This window comes from Chiloscyllium punctatum, chromosome 2 (genome assembly GCF_047496795.1).
Source record: "Chiloscyllium punctatum isolate Juve2018m chromosome 2, sChiPun1.3, whole genome shotgun sequence".
Lineage (NCBI taxonomy): Eukaryota > Metazoa > Chordata > Chondrichthyes > Orectolobiformes > Hemiscylliidae > Chiloscyllium > Chiloscyllium punctatum.
In genome coordinates this window covers 78721833-78738611 of record NC_092740.1, presented here as the reverse complement: position 1 = coordinate 78738611, position 16779 = coordinate 78721833, and the positions used below count along the sequence as shown (strand labels likewise).

Genomic DNA, 16779 nt, shown 5'->3' with positions numbered 1-16779 from the left:
AATTGCTCAGATGTTTGAACTCCTGATGGGTAAATACCCTGCTCTCTTGGACCCCATAGAAGTGCCTGACTATAAACTAGTGTTTGAGATTTCAGCAATTGTGATGTACTTAACTGGATAGTTAACCAGAAACATTGGAAACAGTGGTCCTGGTCTAACTGCTGGGTAACTACACAATTGACTGCCCATACCACCACTCCCATCGTTGCATACATTGAACCCATCAAATACCTGTTTTGACTATGCTAAGCCCCAATCCCCTCCTGATTTGACCTGAATACCACTCCCACCATACGCAAATGCCAACCTGGATACTGTATTATCATCAGACTATGAGTTGACTATCCTCACCACCCAATGACCCCTCTCAATCTGACCTGACCAGCCAGTAAAGTGACTACCTCCCTTACATGAGTACCCTTTCATGATCAAACTATTGCTCCTCCTCAATCTGACTCCTCAACCCGACTACTTCTCCAGACAAACTTGCCATTCTAACACTGCCAACTCATGCATCTATTAGTCTACCCACCTGCAGCCTTGCCCAGCTTATCGACTTACCTTACCCACCTGCCCATTTATCCTCTCAATCACATTATTCCAATACTCACACTAGACATTTAAACTAAGCATACAAAAGTGACTATTGTAAAAAGGGACCATGTTTTCTGCAATCATTTTCTTTGTAGATCTCTGTGTGACTTTGTACACTAAACATTCTTTTCTGGCTGTTACATACCAGGTAAGTATGCAGATCTCTGTCTGATCTGTAGTAAACATAGAGGTTCCAAAGCTGGTTGGAAGCCTTGGCACAAACAGCTTTGATTTCGATAACATTGCTCAAAAATAAAGTGACACCCTATTTCTAGTTATTATCATATTGTGGGAGCTTGCTGTGCCCAATTTGCTATCGCATTTCCTATTTTATGGCAGAATCCTCCTTACAAAAGTACTTCATTGACTGTAAACCAATTTGGAACATCTCAAAAAGCTCAATATATATGCAAGTCTTTCTTTCATGAAAATAATATTGTTGAAGAAAAATCTCCTGTTCGTATGAAAGTGCAACTATTCAATATTATAACTAAATTGCTACATAACTTTAGGTAAAAATATTCATAACCCATTACCAAATAGTTCAGTTGGCAAACTATTTAGTCAAAGCTAATAATGACATTTTCTTTCACAACTTAATTTGACTTGCCCTTGCAGCCCTACTTGCCAGATCACCATTGCAATCTGCTGTATGATTGTTGTGGTTCTGTTCGCCGAGCTGGGAATTTGTGTTGCAGATGTTTCGTCCCCTGTCTAGGTGACATCCTCAGTGCTTGGGAGCCTCCAGTGAAGCCTTCACAGGAGGCTCCCAAGCACTGAGGATGTCACCTAGACAGGGGACGAAATGTCTGCAACACAAATTCCCAGCTCAGCGAAAGAACCACAACAACGAGCACCCGAGCTACAAATCTTCTCACAAACTCTGCTGTATGATTCATTATTACTGTTCTGCTTTATGTTAATCTGCTTTTTATCTATTTCTTTATATAGTCTTGGAATTCAATTTACAGTAATTACAAAGGGAAAACTGTAACTACAGCTTTGCTTTTTGTCGACTTATTGGCTAGCGTACACAGAAACCAGATACTAATTTTAAACCCTCCAAATTAACCCACTCAATAATCCAGCCAGGTAGAGTTTCCTAAATTTTAGATCATGTACATAAGGCTGTCTCTCTCTCCATGGTGGAACATACCATGTACCAAATCAAGAAGGTTTCAGCACAAGTTGACAGAGCAGAAATTTAGGTATTCCCAAATATATGCCCAAGTATAGTTGGAGTTTAACTAGTTAACATCTACAGCCACAGAGTACTGAGATTCCAATAATGTTATTTGTTATTGGTATTTAAGCATAGTAGTACTACAGTTTTTTTTTAAATCATAGGCACTACCACAGCATGGATGAATTCAGCCATTATGATCTCTTGGATGCCACCACACATAGAAAAGTTGCTGAAGGACACAAAGCCAGTTTTTGTCTGGAGGACACCTCTTGTGATTATGGGTATTACAGAAGATACGCTTGTACAGCACATTCACAGGTATGTGAAAGATCAATAATATTATGCAGTTACCAATCAAAGTTGACTAATAAATAGCTTTAACGTATATCAGTTGTGGCACAGTTGGTAGCATATTCACCTAAATTAGAAAGCTGTGGGATGAAGTCCCATTCTATATTTGAGCACAAAATTCAAGACTGGCAGTCCAGTCAAACAGATTGGAAAGTATTGTACCATCAGAGGTATTGTATTTTAAACAAGGGTCTGTCTCACTTCTCAGGTGGGTGTTTTGAAAAGGAGTAGAAAAAATATCCCCTGTGTCCTAGCTAATCAATCCACAAGACAAAGATTGTTTGGTGATTATCACAACGCTGTTAGCTGAAGCATGCTGTGCACAAATTAGCTGCTGAGTTTCCTACACTAACACATCAATGTATTTAATTTGGCTTAAAGCCCTTTGGGGAGGTCGTGTGGTGATGAAAGACTCAAAGGAATTAAAATAATTTTTTTTTATAAATGGAGAAAATGCTACCAAGTTGATATGGAAGTGTCAATTTGGGACTCCAAAGGATTGATCTCGAGACTGCTATTGTTTCTATTTACAACAAAATTTAATATCCTACTAATGTATAAAAAATCACAATAGGTAGAGTGGGAAAAGGATTTGCAAGGAATCCAGGAAATGGGCATTTTACAATTGCTGATCTTCTGTTTTTCTTCTTAAAGTTTTTTCTATTCCATCTTTTTCCATGGGATGTGGACCTCACTCCACATGGACTTGAAACATTAATTCTGTCTTTCTCCAGATGATGCCAGACCTGCTGAATTCTTCCAGTACTTTGTTTTTATTTCCGATCTCTAGCATCTGCAAGATTTTACTTTTATTGAAGTACAGCAGATTTCCTTCCCTAAGATATATTAGAGAATCAGATGGTCTCTTACAATAATCTATGTAGTTTCATGGCACAATTACTAAGACAAGCCTTCAATTCTTTAATCAGCATGGGCCTTGGGATTCCTACTCCACTGACAGTACCACTGCTTTGCTGTCTCATATATTATATGTGTATTTCAGTATATTACTCAGAGCTTAGCTTTTCTCAAAGCCAATTTTAGATTCCTTACAGTGTAGAAACAGGCCCTTCGGCCCAACAAGTCCACACCAACCCTCCAAGGAGCAACCCACCCAGAGCCACCCCCCCTCTAACTAATGTACCTAACACTATGGGCACTTTAGCATGACCAATTCACCTGACCTGCACATCTTTAGATTGTGGGAGGAACCCAGAGCACCCAGAGGAAACTCACGCAGACACGGGGAGAACATGCAAACTCCACACAGACAATCACCTGAAGCTGGAATCGAACCCAGATCCCTGGTGCTGTGAGGCTGCAATGCTAACCACTGAGCCCCCGTGCCGCCCCCATTATTTTAATAAATGATATTGCAATTTTCAATTTTAACAATGATTCTTTATGTGTTTTCTTTGCATATACTTTATATATTGAACAAGAGAATCAGGTCAAAATGGTTAAGGAAATTTAATTTTGCAATATGTTTGGAATTCCTAGAATCAGCTTGACAGAAATATCATGTTCTTTGGATAAACAGAAAAAGGTCTCCAACACGTCTGAAATGTGGACTAGAATTGGTGTGATGGGGTTACAAAGCTTTTACATTGTAGGTTTTTATAGCAGTGACTTGCTAGATTGACATTTACTATTAATTTTATAATATAATAAGGCTTCCTATAATTCACGTGGGGTTACAATTTCAAAACAATTAGTTAACGAACGATTGCTTGGTCAGATTAATTCCTTCTGAATTATTTTTATCTGGACAAAGAATGTCGATGAATATTGTTCTAACATTTATATTTGCAGCTACTCAGCAATGGGTGGGGAAGATCCATGCAAGTCAGTGATAGCAAAATTGCTTCAATTATTTGCAGATGACTTACAGAATTTCTTCAACTTCAGTATGGCTGTAAGGAGCCTGGCTTGATATACAGCTGAGTTCAGTACATGGCATATTGAACATCAGCAACTTACTTCCAAAAACTAACTCTAGTGGTAGAAGCAGAGAACCACATTTGCTTGTTATCTTGCTGCTAACTCAGGCGTTGGTTTTGATCTAATATTTTCTGAATCCATTGTATGGGATCATTATTATTCATTTGAGAGTCTTCCAATGAATGTGACATGTTGTCATGATTGAAACAAAAAGCTTATGAAGCATAATATTCAGTAGGGTTAAGTTAATGTTACATACATAAGAAGGTATAAAAATAGAAAAATACTTACATGAATTTCCTTTGAAGAATATTAAATTACAAAATGGTGCTCAATTCTCTTTTCTAGTCTTTTGTGGTCGAGCACTTTTAAAAGATCACTGGAAAATACATTGGACAGAAATATTGGATTAACATTTATTAGATAATCCAAATTTTTAAACTTTTACTCTCAGGTACAAAACAGTTTTAATATAAAGTGACTCATTCTATCATGCTTGCACTTGTGTCAATCACTTTTAGTCAAATTCGTCAGCCAATTAAAAAGTCAAGTGCCTGAACATGTATTGGTTATCTTCCTGGACTAGTACACAGGTTATAAATGCAAATTCTGTCAAAATTGTATTAACTGCTATATAAAATGGTCAGGAAAACTTCCTGATTTTCTTTAAACAAGCCAACTAATTCACTAATGTCTTTCAGGCACCAGCCACTCTATTTAGCTTGACACGAGTGAATTTTGTCTGTAGCACAAGTAATTTTAATGCCTTCAGGTCAATTAGGGATAGGCAGTAAAACATCTCAAGCATATAGAAAAACTTCACTGTTCCAAAGCATCCCTGAAGGATAGCTGACTGAATGCAAGACTTCTCCAAAAGGTTGGATTAAAAATGGAGTAATTTGTGGTTTATGGTTTTGAAAAAAACATGTTCACAGCCTTTTCATATGAGTGATATTTGAAGCATATTTCTTAATATCTTTATACTAAAATATATATTTTTCTAAAATTGACTTTGATTTGCAGGGATTGAGTCCAGGATGTTATGATACTTACAATGCTGATATTGACTGCCAATGGATCGATATTACAGATGTTAAGGCAGGAAACTACATACTAAAAGTAAGTGATACTAAACAGTCATCCCTGAAGAAGAATAACATTATTGGAATTGTCACTGATTTTTTTTTCCTCATTCTGTAGGTTGCAGTAAATCCAAGCTATTTGGTGCCAGAATCAGACTACGCTAACAATGTTGTTCGTTGTGACCTTCGTTATACAGGCCATCATGCTTACACCTCGGGCTGTAGAATCGCACAGTAAGTGCTTGAGGCATTATGTAAAACCTAGGGGTCACTTCTGATCCAAACCAATTCGGTGAAAATAAATCAATTCTTTGTAGATGGATTTGATCAACTTTTCAGTCTCACAGTTCCATCCATAGATCAGTTCTACACTTCCCCTTTTTTACCTTTTTTTTTCCTTTCTTTCCTATATCTAGAAGTGCTCTTTCATACTACTGAATGTTTTCTCCCCACCATGAATCACCATGATTGTTTTTATTTATTAATCACCAGCAGTAAATCATCTGTTTTGTCCTGTACTTCCCCTTTTTAAAAAATTGAACCTATTTTTCTAGGTCAGGACTTGAGCCTAGTCCTCTTGGGCCAGGGTTAGGGACACTACCACTCCACTACAAGAAGGCCCTGATATTTTGTCTTTATATCCGCACAGTCAATTAATCCCAACAGCTGCATATTAATGCTAGGCAATTTCCTAATTTGTCATCAAACAAACATCTTTGCATAAAAATATCCAAACTAGTGTAAAATAAACTGTGACATATTGCAATTTTAGAAGAAAGATATACAGAGATATACAGAGGACATGGGCAAGGAGTATTTCGTTCGGTTAATCGAATTCTGGATAATCAGATGCCGGATAACATAGTTTAGCCAGCATCAGGAACTTGCGATCTTGCCGGGTAATCTGGTATTCAGATAATCAAATTCCGGATAATCCAGGTTCTCCTATAACATTAAAAGAAAACACTAATCCTTAGTCCACTGCAATTATATCAGTACTTACTATTCTTCAAAAGCAAAACAGTTTTTAAAATCAATTTCCATGTGAGAAACAACTAAAGTATGAAAGACTAGTAAAATAGATTTTAATACTTCACAAAAATTCTGAAGTTATCATTGTATGCTTTATTATAATTAATCATCTAAGAATTCACATGAGATTACATAATTAGATAAATATGTATTTGGCATTAGATCAGATTACATATATGTCTTTGTGTAGACTTAATAGCTGAGGCATTACAATATGTTTTACTAGAAACATGTCATGTTTTCCCTTAAAACAGCCTAAAACACACACAATATGTGTCACTGATTTGGCTAACTGATCATTATTGTGCCACTTATATGTCTGGAATTAAATTCTTGTGAACAGAATGAATGCTTTAGTACTATATTTAATGAGTGAGAAAGACTACCACTGAAATCCTAAGATTGAAAACAATTAAAAACACTGGTATTCTGTTCCCAAAGATGACATTAATCTAACATCAATGAATCTTGATTAATTAGAGTCATAGAGTCATAGAGATGTGCAACACGGAAACAGACCCTTCGGTCCATGCCGATCAGATATTCCAACCCAATTTAGTCCCACTTACCAGCACCTGGTCCATGTCCTCCAAACTCTTCCTATTCATATACCCACCCACATGCCTTTGAAATATTGTAATTGTACCAGCCTCCACACTTCCTCTGGCATCCCATTCCACACACACACACCATCCTCTGAAAAAGTTGCCCCTTAGGTCTCTTTTATATCTTTCCCCTCTCACTGGAAACTTATGCTCTCTAGTTCTGGACTCCCCCCAGGGAAAAGACTTTGTCTATTTATCCTATCCATGCCCCTCATAATTTTGTAAACCTCTATAAGGTCACTCCTCAGCCTCCGATGCTCCAGGTAAAACAGCCCCAGCCTATTCTACCTCTCCCAATAGCTCAAACCCTCCAACCCTGGCAACATTCCTGTAAATCCTTTCTGAACCCTTTCAAGTTTCACAACATCTTTCCAATAGGAGGGAGACCAGAATTGCATGTAATATTCCAAAAGTGGCCTAACCAATGTCCTATACAGCTGCAACATGACCTGTCAACTCCTGTACTCAATACTCTGACCAATAAAGGAAAGCATATCAAACTCCTTCACTATCTTATCTACCTGCGACTCCACTTTCAAGGAGCTATGAACCTGCACGCCAAGGTTTCTTTGTTCAGCAACACTCCCTGGGACCTTACCATTAAGTGTATAAGTCCTGCTAAGATTTGCTTTCCCAAAATGCAGCATCTTGCATTTATCTGAATTAAACTCCATCGGCCATCCTCAGCCCATTGGCCCATCTGATCAAGATCCTGTTGTAATTTGAGGTAACCTTCGCTGTCCACCACACCTCCAATTTTGGTGTCATCAGCAAACTTACTAACTACACCTCTTATGCTCACATCCAAATTATTTATATAAATGGTGAAAAGTAGTGGACCCAGCACCGATCCTTGTAGCACTCCACTGGTCATAGGCCTCCAGTCTGAAAAACAAACCTCCACCACCACCCTCTGTCTTCTACCTTTGAGCCAGTTCTGTATCCAAATGGCGAATTCTCCCCGTATTCCATGACATCTAACCTTCCTAACCAGTCTCCCATGAGGAACCTTGTGGAACGCCTTACTAAAGTCCCTATAGACCATGTCTACTGCTATTAGCAGAGAAATTGAAATAGAATTGCCAATTATTGCTACCCAGACCAGTTATTTTAACAAATACTACAGTCTTGCTCTTATATTTTCTTCATCTATCTGCAGCCTATTCCATGTGCAGAGGCAGGCATTTTTATTTGACTGTTCGTCTGTCAGTGCTACACTGTCCATCTGAAGGACCATTGTTGCACTGCTCCTCTTGCTCCCTTCCTTTATCCTGCCAAATCTTCACCTCCTCATATTGAGATGCCTCTCGTTTTCTCTCTCTCTCTCTTAGGTTTGAATGCTACGTGGTTCCTCTCTCACATATGTGTTGATTTAATTCAAAATAAAATTATTTGATTTTTAAAAAATGTGTAAGGTACTATGAGGCTAATGATGAATTCCCCCTTAAAAGAACTTCAATAATAAACTGGCATATATGGATTTTAGAGACAAAAATATGTATTTTATCAATACCGAAGATTACAGTGGAGGTAATGATTATATCGGATCACTTGGGACAGGGGAGCAGAGCAGTCAAGGGTATAAAGTTTGTTTTTTGAATTGTAGATATATGTTGTTGGAGAAAAACAGAAGTGGCACCACGATGTTAGAACTATTTCACAATCATGATAAGATTATGGTCCTTACTACATGAGAACTTAAGAAACATGGCAATTAACAATATCAAATTACATTATTTATTTGCAAAGTGATCTTGCACCATTGTTTTCCTAATTCTGGGTTTACTTACCATTTCGTATATACATTCTGTAGAATATCCTGCTCGTAAGACTGAATACTTGCAAACAGGCTCTCAGCCCTTACGGGTTGGGCAACAAGTGCTGGCCTCGCCAACAGCTCTGTTATCCTATAAATGATTTAAAAGAAAATCACACCCCAAGGTGCATCTTCTTTGCCACTGTAAATTAGGTGACTGGGACAGTGTTGTGAGGATTCTTTGCTGCTCTTCCCTGTTCCCACTCTTAAGTTTGCTCATGCTTAGCCAAGCACCATTTTAAAAAATCTTAAGGGGACATGTGCATTACTGGCCAGACCCAGCATTTATTGCACATCCCTCATTGCCCAGAGGGCAGTTAAGAGTCAACCACATTGCTATGCGTCTGAAATCATAGATCAGGTCAAGATGGCAGGACTTTCGTGAACCACATGGGTTTTTGCAAGAATCAACAATATAACTCATTCTTCCATTTCAATCAGCTCTGCACCTGTTGTTTTTCTGTGTTATGTTCATAGCTCTGTTGACTTTTGTAAAATTTACTCATCACAAATGACATTTTGATCATGAGGCAAACTGAGTCGAATTCACTACTGTTAGAAACATTCCAGATTACTGTTCCCATTCAGCAGTCATTGTGTATGCCCTTTTTTGAAAAGCCTCTATAATTGCATGCAATTCCTCCTGTCTGCTCTTTCCTTCTTCTAGTGCTAGCTTTCCTTATGACTGAGTTCACTTTTTGACTTTTTTTCTATCATAACTCCAGTTTTGGATTGGAGCTCTGGTATGGTAAAGACCATGATTGTGAAATAGTCCTAACAAATGCTGCAATGTTCATTTTGCTCCAGCCAGATATATCAACAGTTAGAAATGTAAACGTTGTACACGCATGTGTCTCTGTGATCCTCCATCATAAATACCTCCACTGTAATCCTTAGGGTATTGATAAGATACATACACTCAGCACTAAAGCTCATTTGGACCAGTTTGTTGTTGCAAAACAAAATACAAAGGATTTTTGGAAATGGCTGACCAATATCTCGACTCTCTGGTGTTAATAATTTCAAAATTACCTTAAAGATTTGCATCTCTTAATTTATTTTTATTAAATACCAATATCTATCTATCTTCTGGCTGACATGGCCTCCTTTTTGAACGCTTTCCTTGCTTCTCACATCTCTATATAAAAGGATACTTTTCGCTTTGCATGCATACTTTCTGAAGTTATGGAAGCAGTTTTCAATTCTCAAATTATACATCACTTTGAAAGTTCTAGCCCAATCCATGTTGTCATTGTTAGTTGTAAAGAATATCTAATATAATCATCAACTTGTGCAGAAGCAGAATACCATTTGTATGCTACATTATTCTGTTAGTTTTGTTTCTAATACAGTGCCAGATCTTTGTTATGATCACCTATTACTTTCATTGTAAATAATTAAAACATGCATTTATTTTAGAAACAGAAGTAGTCCATTCAGTCTGTTCCATCATTCAATGAGATCATGGCTGATCTGTCACCTAACTCCATATACCTGCCATTGGCCTAAGTTCCTTAAATAGCTTTGCATAACAAAAATCTATCTATCCCAGATTTACAAATGACAACTCATGTAGCTGTGGCCAGCTTCTTAACTGAATCAATTGGGTTCTTTTGACAATTTTTTCCACAGATAGAATTTTACTTGGTAGGTTTTCAGGTGGAGGTGGATATCTGTAAAACTCTTGCTTGACTATGACACCAGTCTCCCACCCATCCTGATCTTTCTGCACTGGGTTGACAGCACTAGGCCACTTGGCATATCTTCATGCATGCTAATTAAAGCTGTTAACTGGCCAATCTATTAAGTGACCAATCTGTTATGACTTAAGGGCTATTTCCTTTATGATCTCAAATGATCAGGCTGGTGGGAGAAGTTCAGCAACGGAGGGGTGTGTGCTCTGAAAGTGACCTCCTCAAGCCTTAAATAAGAATGGTGGGGGGGACGCTCCATTTATAGCCCATCATCATTCGCACCCCCCCCTCCCCCAACATGGTCTGACCTTGACATACATCCCCTCCCAACCTGGCCTCCCATGAACATCCTCACTCTCTTCTACCAAACCCTCGCCCTGCTAACTGAGAGCCCCGCACTTACCCAGATCTGGACTCCAGGATTTAGACTTTGGGGACTGCTCATAGTCTCAATCCTGTCCACTGCAGCTTCCAGTACTGTTGGACCTTATGAACCGTCACCTAGTCAGATTGGCCAGCAAGTCTCTGAGATGGTATTTCCTCCAGAATCTCCATGAGCATTTAACAGCTATGGGGCAGCCATTATTGCTATTGATGTATTCTCCACTAGGTCTTTGAGTCCCAGGCTTGGAAGCTGTGTCATTTGAAAAAAAATTCATAGTTTCATAGAATTGTTACAGTGCAGATAGATGCTATTCGGCCCATTGAGGCTACATTGACCCCCCAAACTATATCCCACCCCGTGGGATGAGCCTGCATTTAGCATGGCTAATCCACCAATCTGCACATCTTTGGACTGTGGACGGAAACCGGAGCACCCGATGGAAACCCATGCGGGCGAACATGCAGACTCCAAACAGTCACCCAAGGCTGGAATCAAACCCGGGTCCCTGGCGCTGTACTAACCACTGTACCACTCCTGGCTCACATTTCAAAGTGTGAAAATAATTCAATTGGTACCTTAGGAATTGAATTTCTTTTATAAAATGCTTCATAGTGATTATAATAGAAGCAATTTGTGTATTGCATTAAAAATACTAGATAAAAGTTTACTGTAACATATCTGATTTTGGAAGTGACTATTTTATGAAATATAGCACTATCCTCCAGTTAGAAATGCTCTGAATTGCAGAAAGCATCTTCATTTCTTTCCCTTTTTATACAGCTCCTGGTGGCTGTACTTCTTATTAAGTTACTATAATGGGATAGTCTGAGCAATTTTGTTTTCTCTTGAACTGTTATTGCTATGCTGTAAGCTTGTTTAGGGCCCGTAAGCGGCAGGGAATCTTTGAAATCATCAGATGCAAGAAATTAAAATGAGGTTGATGAAAGAGCATTCAAACCATTGAAGCTAATCCCTTTAATACCTAAAATATTCCATTTTAATTCACAAAACGTAAAAAAAATTCTTCTCTGTGTATCAAGTTATTCCAAGAAATTATGGCTCTTTAAATTAATGTATGTTAATATTAACAGCTTCACACCTTCTTCAGGCTTCATTGTAAGTAATGTGTTTGGTTAAGAGCAAAATTGACCTGAACTTCTCTTTTCAGATACTAACTTCATAAAGAAGATGACGTGTTTAAGAATGGATTGAATCGGTAAAATTGACAAGTCACAAACAAGTCAAGTCAAGCTTCAGGCTACTTGGCACCATTTCAATTTAAACAGCCCCAAACAGGTATTATTTGCAGGAGATGCTGAAATCTATGAGAACAATTTTTTTTAAAACCCGTAACACTGTGACTGGGACCTCTGGAAACAATCTTTACTATTACAAATTTTGACATTTTAACTCATTCACTACACATTGCCATTGTGATGTCACTTGTTACAGTTAGCATCCATTTTGCATAGATGCATTCTCCCAGGACCAAGGATTGCATTGGGAATAATGCCAAATGGTATCTTATTGCTGAATGAGTTAATAAACATTTGGTGTGATTAGACTATGTATAACCTGTTGTGATAGACATTTTAGAATAAATAAGCGCATGACTATTCTAGATCATCCATCCCAAAATTATTTAATGTCAAAGCAACTGGATTACCACCATGACAGAATATCATAGGACAGGGCATATGTCATTAAAAAATGGATGAGTTAGAAAAAGAAATGTGGTTATGCACAATACTGTGTTTACATTTAACAGTGATCCAATTACATTCCACTGTTTCATTCCAAACAATGAATCCTTTGTTTGTTGCAGGATGATTGCCTTATTAACATGCACATATAACTGAGTACGTTATAATTACAGCTAAAACATGAGAATTGTTTCTGTCTGTTGTTGTGCATTGATGCGCCAAAAAGATGTAGAAAATTAAGTTGCTACTGCAATGCATTCAAGATCTTTTCAGAGTCCCGTTAATATATGTTTTATGTACTATTTGACCCCAAATCATCATTGGGGTTAATTCAATTGGTTAAGGGCTTAATGGCCTTTTTTGTAAATTTGAGCCTGACCTCTTCATCAGAAGTTCCTCAATGAGTGGTTAAAATTTATTCCTGTGGAATAAATGTTAAAGGCATTTCATCTTTTTTGTTCTACAATAAAAGCTGAGCAGAATTACAAATACAGTAACTAAAATCTAACTGTCTTTGTATAAAACTATGTAAATATGAACAAAAGAACTAAAGAATGAAGGAGCTTATGAATTCACACTTCCGTTTCTGAACATGATGCTCAACTGATGGTTTATTTCTATAACTACAGTATCTCAGACTTTTTTTATTGTGGATGAAAATGGTTCCAAATCTTAACAGTTATTTAAAGTACAACGTTTAAAAATTAGTACTGAAAATGAAATGTAAATTTTGAATTTAAGTTGATGCAAATTTTCATGTTTACATTTACTGCAATTTTTGCTCATGCAAAATTCTGACTGCTCCAAAAATAAATTCAACTTATTTATCCTTATGGATAACTTCTGAAAATTAAGGTTGCTAGCAAATATAAAAGATGAAAACTTAAATACAATTAAATTATATTTGGAGAAAAGTAAAACTGGATTTAAATATCAATTCAACCACTAAAGACAAGACCTTATATGTGGAACAAATCAAAACAAAAATAGCCTTCAGGTCTCTGGAATTAATTTGTAAAGGCCCTTTTGGGATTCCTGATCAGCTTCATGAATACTTCAGGTTGGAATTAGTGGCAATTATACAAATAAATGTGAAGAAAAACACCATCAGCAAAATAATATAAAGTCTGATGACTTGCTGTCACAATTTTGTAAATCACCAGCATCTCAGAAAACAGGGCAGATATGGACTGAAGGTTATCTTCCATTCATATCTAACAAGTGCAGAGATAGTTAGTAGAACATGTACAACAATACAGGCTACTTATACAAATTGATGACTTCAACACAAATAGTGGAAGATACAAGGCACACTTGGGAAGGGAGGGGTATGTGGTTGGGACTCATTTAATGAGATGGAAGGGTAATAAATATGGTCCCTGCCATTTCCTGAGTCCGCCAAGTTGAATTGTTTGGCAGCAAGGCCCACCATGGACAGCCTTTCCACCATACCGTTAGCTGAGTCTCTTAATTAGGGAGCAACAAAAGCAAAACTGTGCAGGGTTACTTATAGGCTGCTGGGGGCCCCTGCAGAACCCCCTCACTGGCAATCTCCTCCCACCGTCATTCATTTCAGATCTAGGGTTCAGCACTTTGTTGGGTGGGTGTCATGCCAGTGGCAGCAGCAGCCGCCACCTCCATTATGGTCCTGCTGTCGCAATAGAATTGCCAGCCTCTGATTGGCTGGCAGCTCTTGGCAAGCCCTATGATTCTTGATAGCAGGAGGACCCACTGTTGTCCAGTCAGCTGCCTGAGTAGAACAAGGTGACACGCAACCCCAGAAATAGACAATTCGGAATCTCTCTGGCATGCGATCAGAGAGCCAAAATCTTGATCATCTCCATACATTTCCACCAAAAGAATGGTGTATATTTACGAGTCTGAGCAACTATCACCCAATAGACTGAATGCAAGTTCTGCAAAAATAGGTTGCATAAATTGTCTGGTTTATGTATAGCATAAATACTTCCTGCATATGTTAATTTTAGCCTAGCAGATCTCTGCTAAAGGCATAGAAAAATTGAGTACCCAAAAATGTATAAATTTAATTAGTGCTGATAAAAGTGATTCATAAAATGATCAATTTTCTAATTTTAAAAACTTTCATTTGCATGTGCCACCTAAATTATTAAGTGACCCCTCCTTTTTAAGTAATGTGTAAATGTTGCACAGTTGCTAAGCTGAAACTTGTATGACTGAAATGTTGACATTGGTAATCCAAATTAATGCATTTACATGACTGGTAGGTGATGTTTGTTTTCTTTCCTGCATTTATTCCATATCATGAATTGAAACAATCTGCACTGTAAGGCCTATAGCTATAAAGTGTATAGAGTTACCAATACTGGAGTTCAACATGAGAAGGACAAAAGTCAATTTAAGTTTAATACTGTTTTCGATCACATAGGAGACGGTTTGGTCTTTCATTGTATACCAGCTCTTTGAAAATGGTATTAAATTAGCCCACTCTCCTGCTCTTACCCCACAATCCTGCACATTTTCCTTTCCAAGTACAGTATATGTAGAATTTCCTTAACTGCTCTTGAACCTGCCTCTGTTATTGTTTCAGGCTATATATTCTAGTTTATAAATCGCTGCTATTTTTTTTAAAAAGCACTTTTGCCTCCCTGCTGATTTTTTCCACTAATTATCTTAACTTTTGTCCTTTGACTATCTACTGTCCTGTCAGTGAAATGGGTGTTTCTCCTTATTTACTCTATCAAAACTCCTAATTTCTATCAGCTTTATTAACCATTCTCCAAGGGGAGTAATCATTGTTTGTCTTTCCATAAAACTGAAGTCTTTCATTCTTTGTATTATCTAGTAAATCTTTGCTGCACTCTCTCCACGGATTTGGGATCACTCCCAAGATGTAATGCATGTTATACTCCAGCTATAGGGCCTAACTCGTAATTTGTAAAGATTCAGCGTATTGACTTGCTTTTCAAAATGAAACCTCTATTTATAAAAGCAAGAACCTCTCACTCTGGAAAACATTAGGATAAATTATAACCAACTGCTCTCCACCTCCACCCCCATTCTGCCATTAAAATAGCTGTGCAAAGACATACACTCCATTCCCTCAGCTTTTTCTAGGAGGCCTAAATCTGATCCAAGAGCTGTCTCAGCTCCCCTTTCTGAGATTTACCTCCTGCCTCTAAAGTATTGCCAAGTTACTTTAGCTTGACCTACCTTAGCTGCATATCAGTGGGCAGATGACAGGAAGGATGTAAAAATCAGCTGAGGCTTCCCACAGAGTCTCACAGATAATAAAGTGAATTTTAACTTCCTGCCTATGTCTGTTTCATGAAGGTCTATATTTTCAAAGACTTTAAAATCATGGAGAAGATGATCAATCTTTCAATTGGCCAAAGAAATTTCTGCACAGCCAGTAAATAGTTTAATATTATTAGTTGGAATAGCAATATGAATATTTACAGTACTCTAAGCATCATTTCGTCTGCCCAAGTTAAATAGTCTATTCCAGTCAATCATCATTACTATTTCATCAGAATCAACAATGCACAGTTGGCAAGCAGTAGTACCACAATTACCTGCTTAACCTGAAAAATAATCAAGTTACCAATTTCACACTGTCCTTTAATGATATGGTCTAGATGTATTTTTCCAGATACAATGGTGTCAAAGAGTTTGGACAGAAAGCCAGTGTTTGAAAAAACACCACAATATGGAAGAATATAATTTCCCTACATTGGCATGCTGATAGTGGATAAAGATACCATAGTTGCTTATTCTGGTGATCCTTGCTAATAACTGAAGTGCAACATCATTCTGGAAGATAACATTGCTTCTGCAGGGCTGACCAAGTATATGTAAAAAAACAAAATAGCTCTATTTATTGGCCCTTTGGGGAAATGTTTCATGATAAGAAGCTCTAGCATGAATGCATAATGTTATGACAGTCAAGATTAATGGTAAAGGCTGTGGGCTATAATTGAATAAAAGAACAACTTCCATTGTAATGGGTTTTATTCTCAAAGATTTTCGACAATAAACATCTTAGTACAAAAGATGCTATTTCAATTTGGAACTTAGTTACAAAGAAAAACTTGGTTCATACAAAATGCAAAGAAAATGCTATTGCTGGAAATATGCTCAGTGATAAGTTAAAAAAATGAAATGCCACTAAGTTTACAAGCCTGTTTTGGTGCTTAACACCATATGTATCTGCTTTATGATGAATTTCATAATTTTTAGCTGCAGGTAATTTTTATCTCTAGAAATATTGTATCTATACTTGAAGCTTATAGTTACTGTAATAATTTGTAGACGATAGATATGTAATGGTTATTGCAGATTTATAATCCAGAGTTATTTGCCTATATCAGATTGTGAGACTTTAACTTGAATAAAAATGTTTTCAACTAGT

General features: G+C 37.4%; 1 protein-coding gene across 2 annotated transcripts in view; it reads left to right on the top strand.

Annotated features, from left to right (window-relative positions):
* Positions 1 to 16779, top strand: part of LOC140485950 (protein-lysine 6-oxidase) — a 26162-nt gene extending 9383 nt beyond the window's left edge. For both annotated transcript variants that reach the window (XM_072584394.1, XM_072584401.1), the window contains 4 exons: positions 1942 to 2098; positions 5096 to 5191; positions 5273 to 5388; positions 11855 to 16779. In XM_072584394.1, coding sequence (XP_072440495.1) covers positions 1942 to 2098; positions 5096 to 5191; positions 5273 to 5388; positions 11855 to 11861 — 376 coding nt within the window. In that variant the 3' untranslated portion in view covers positions 11862 to 16779. The remainder of the gene's footprint in view (positions 1 to 1941; positions 2099 to 5095; positions 5192 to 5272; positions 5389 to 11854) is intronic.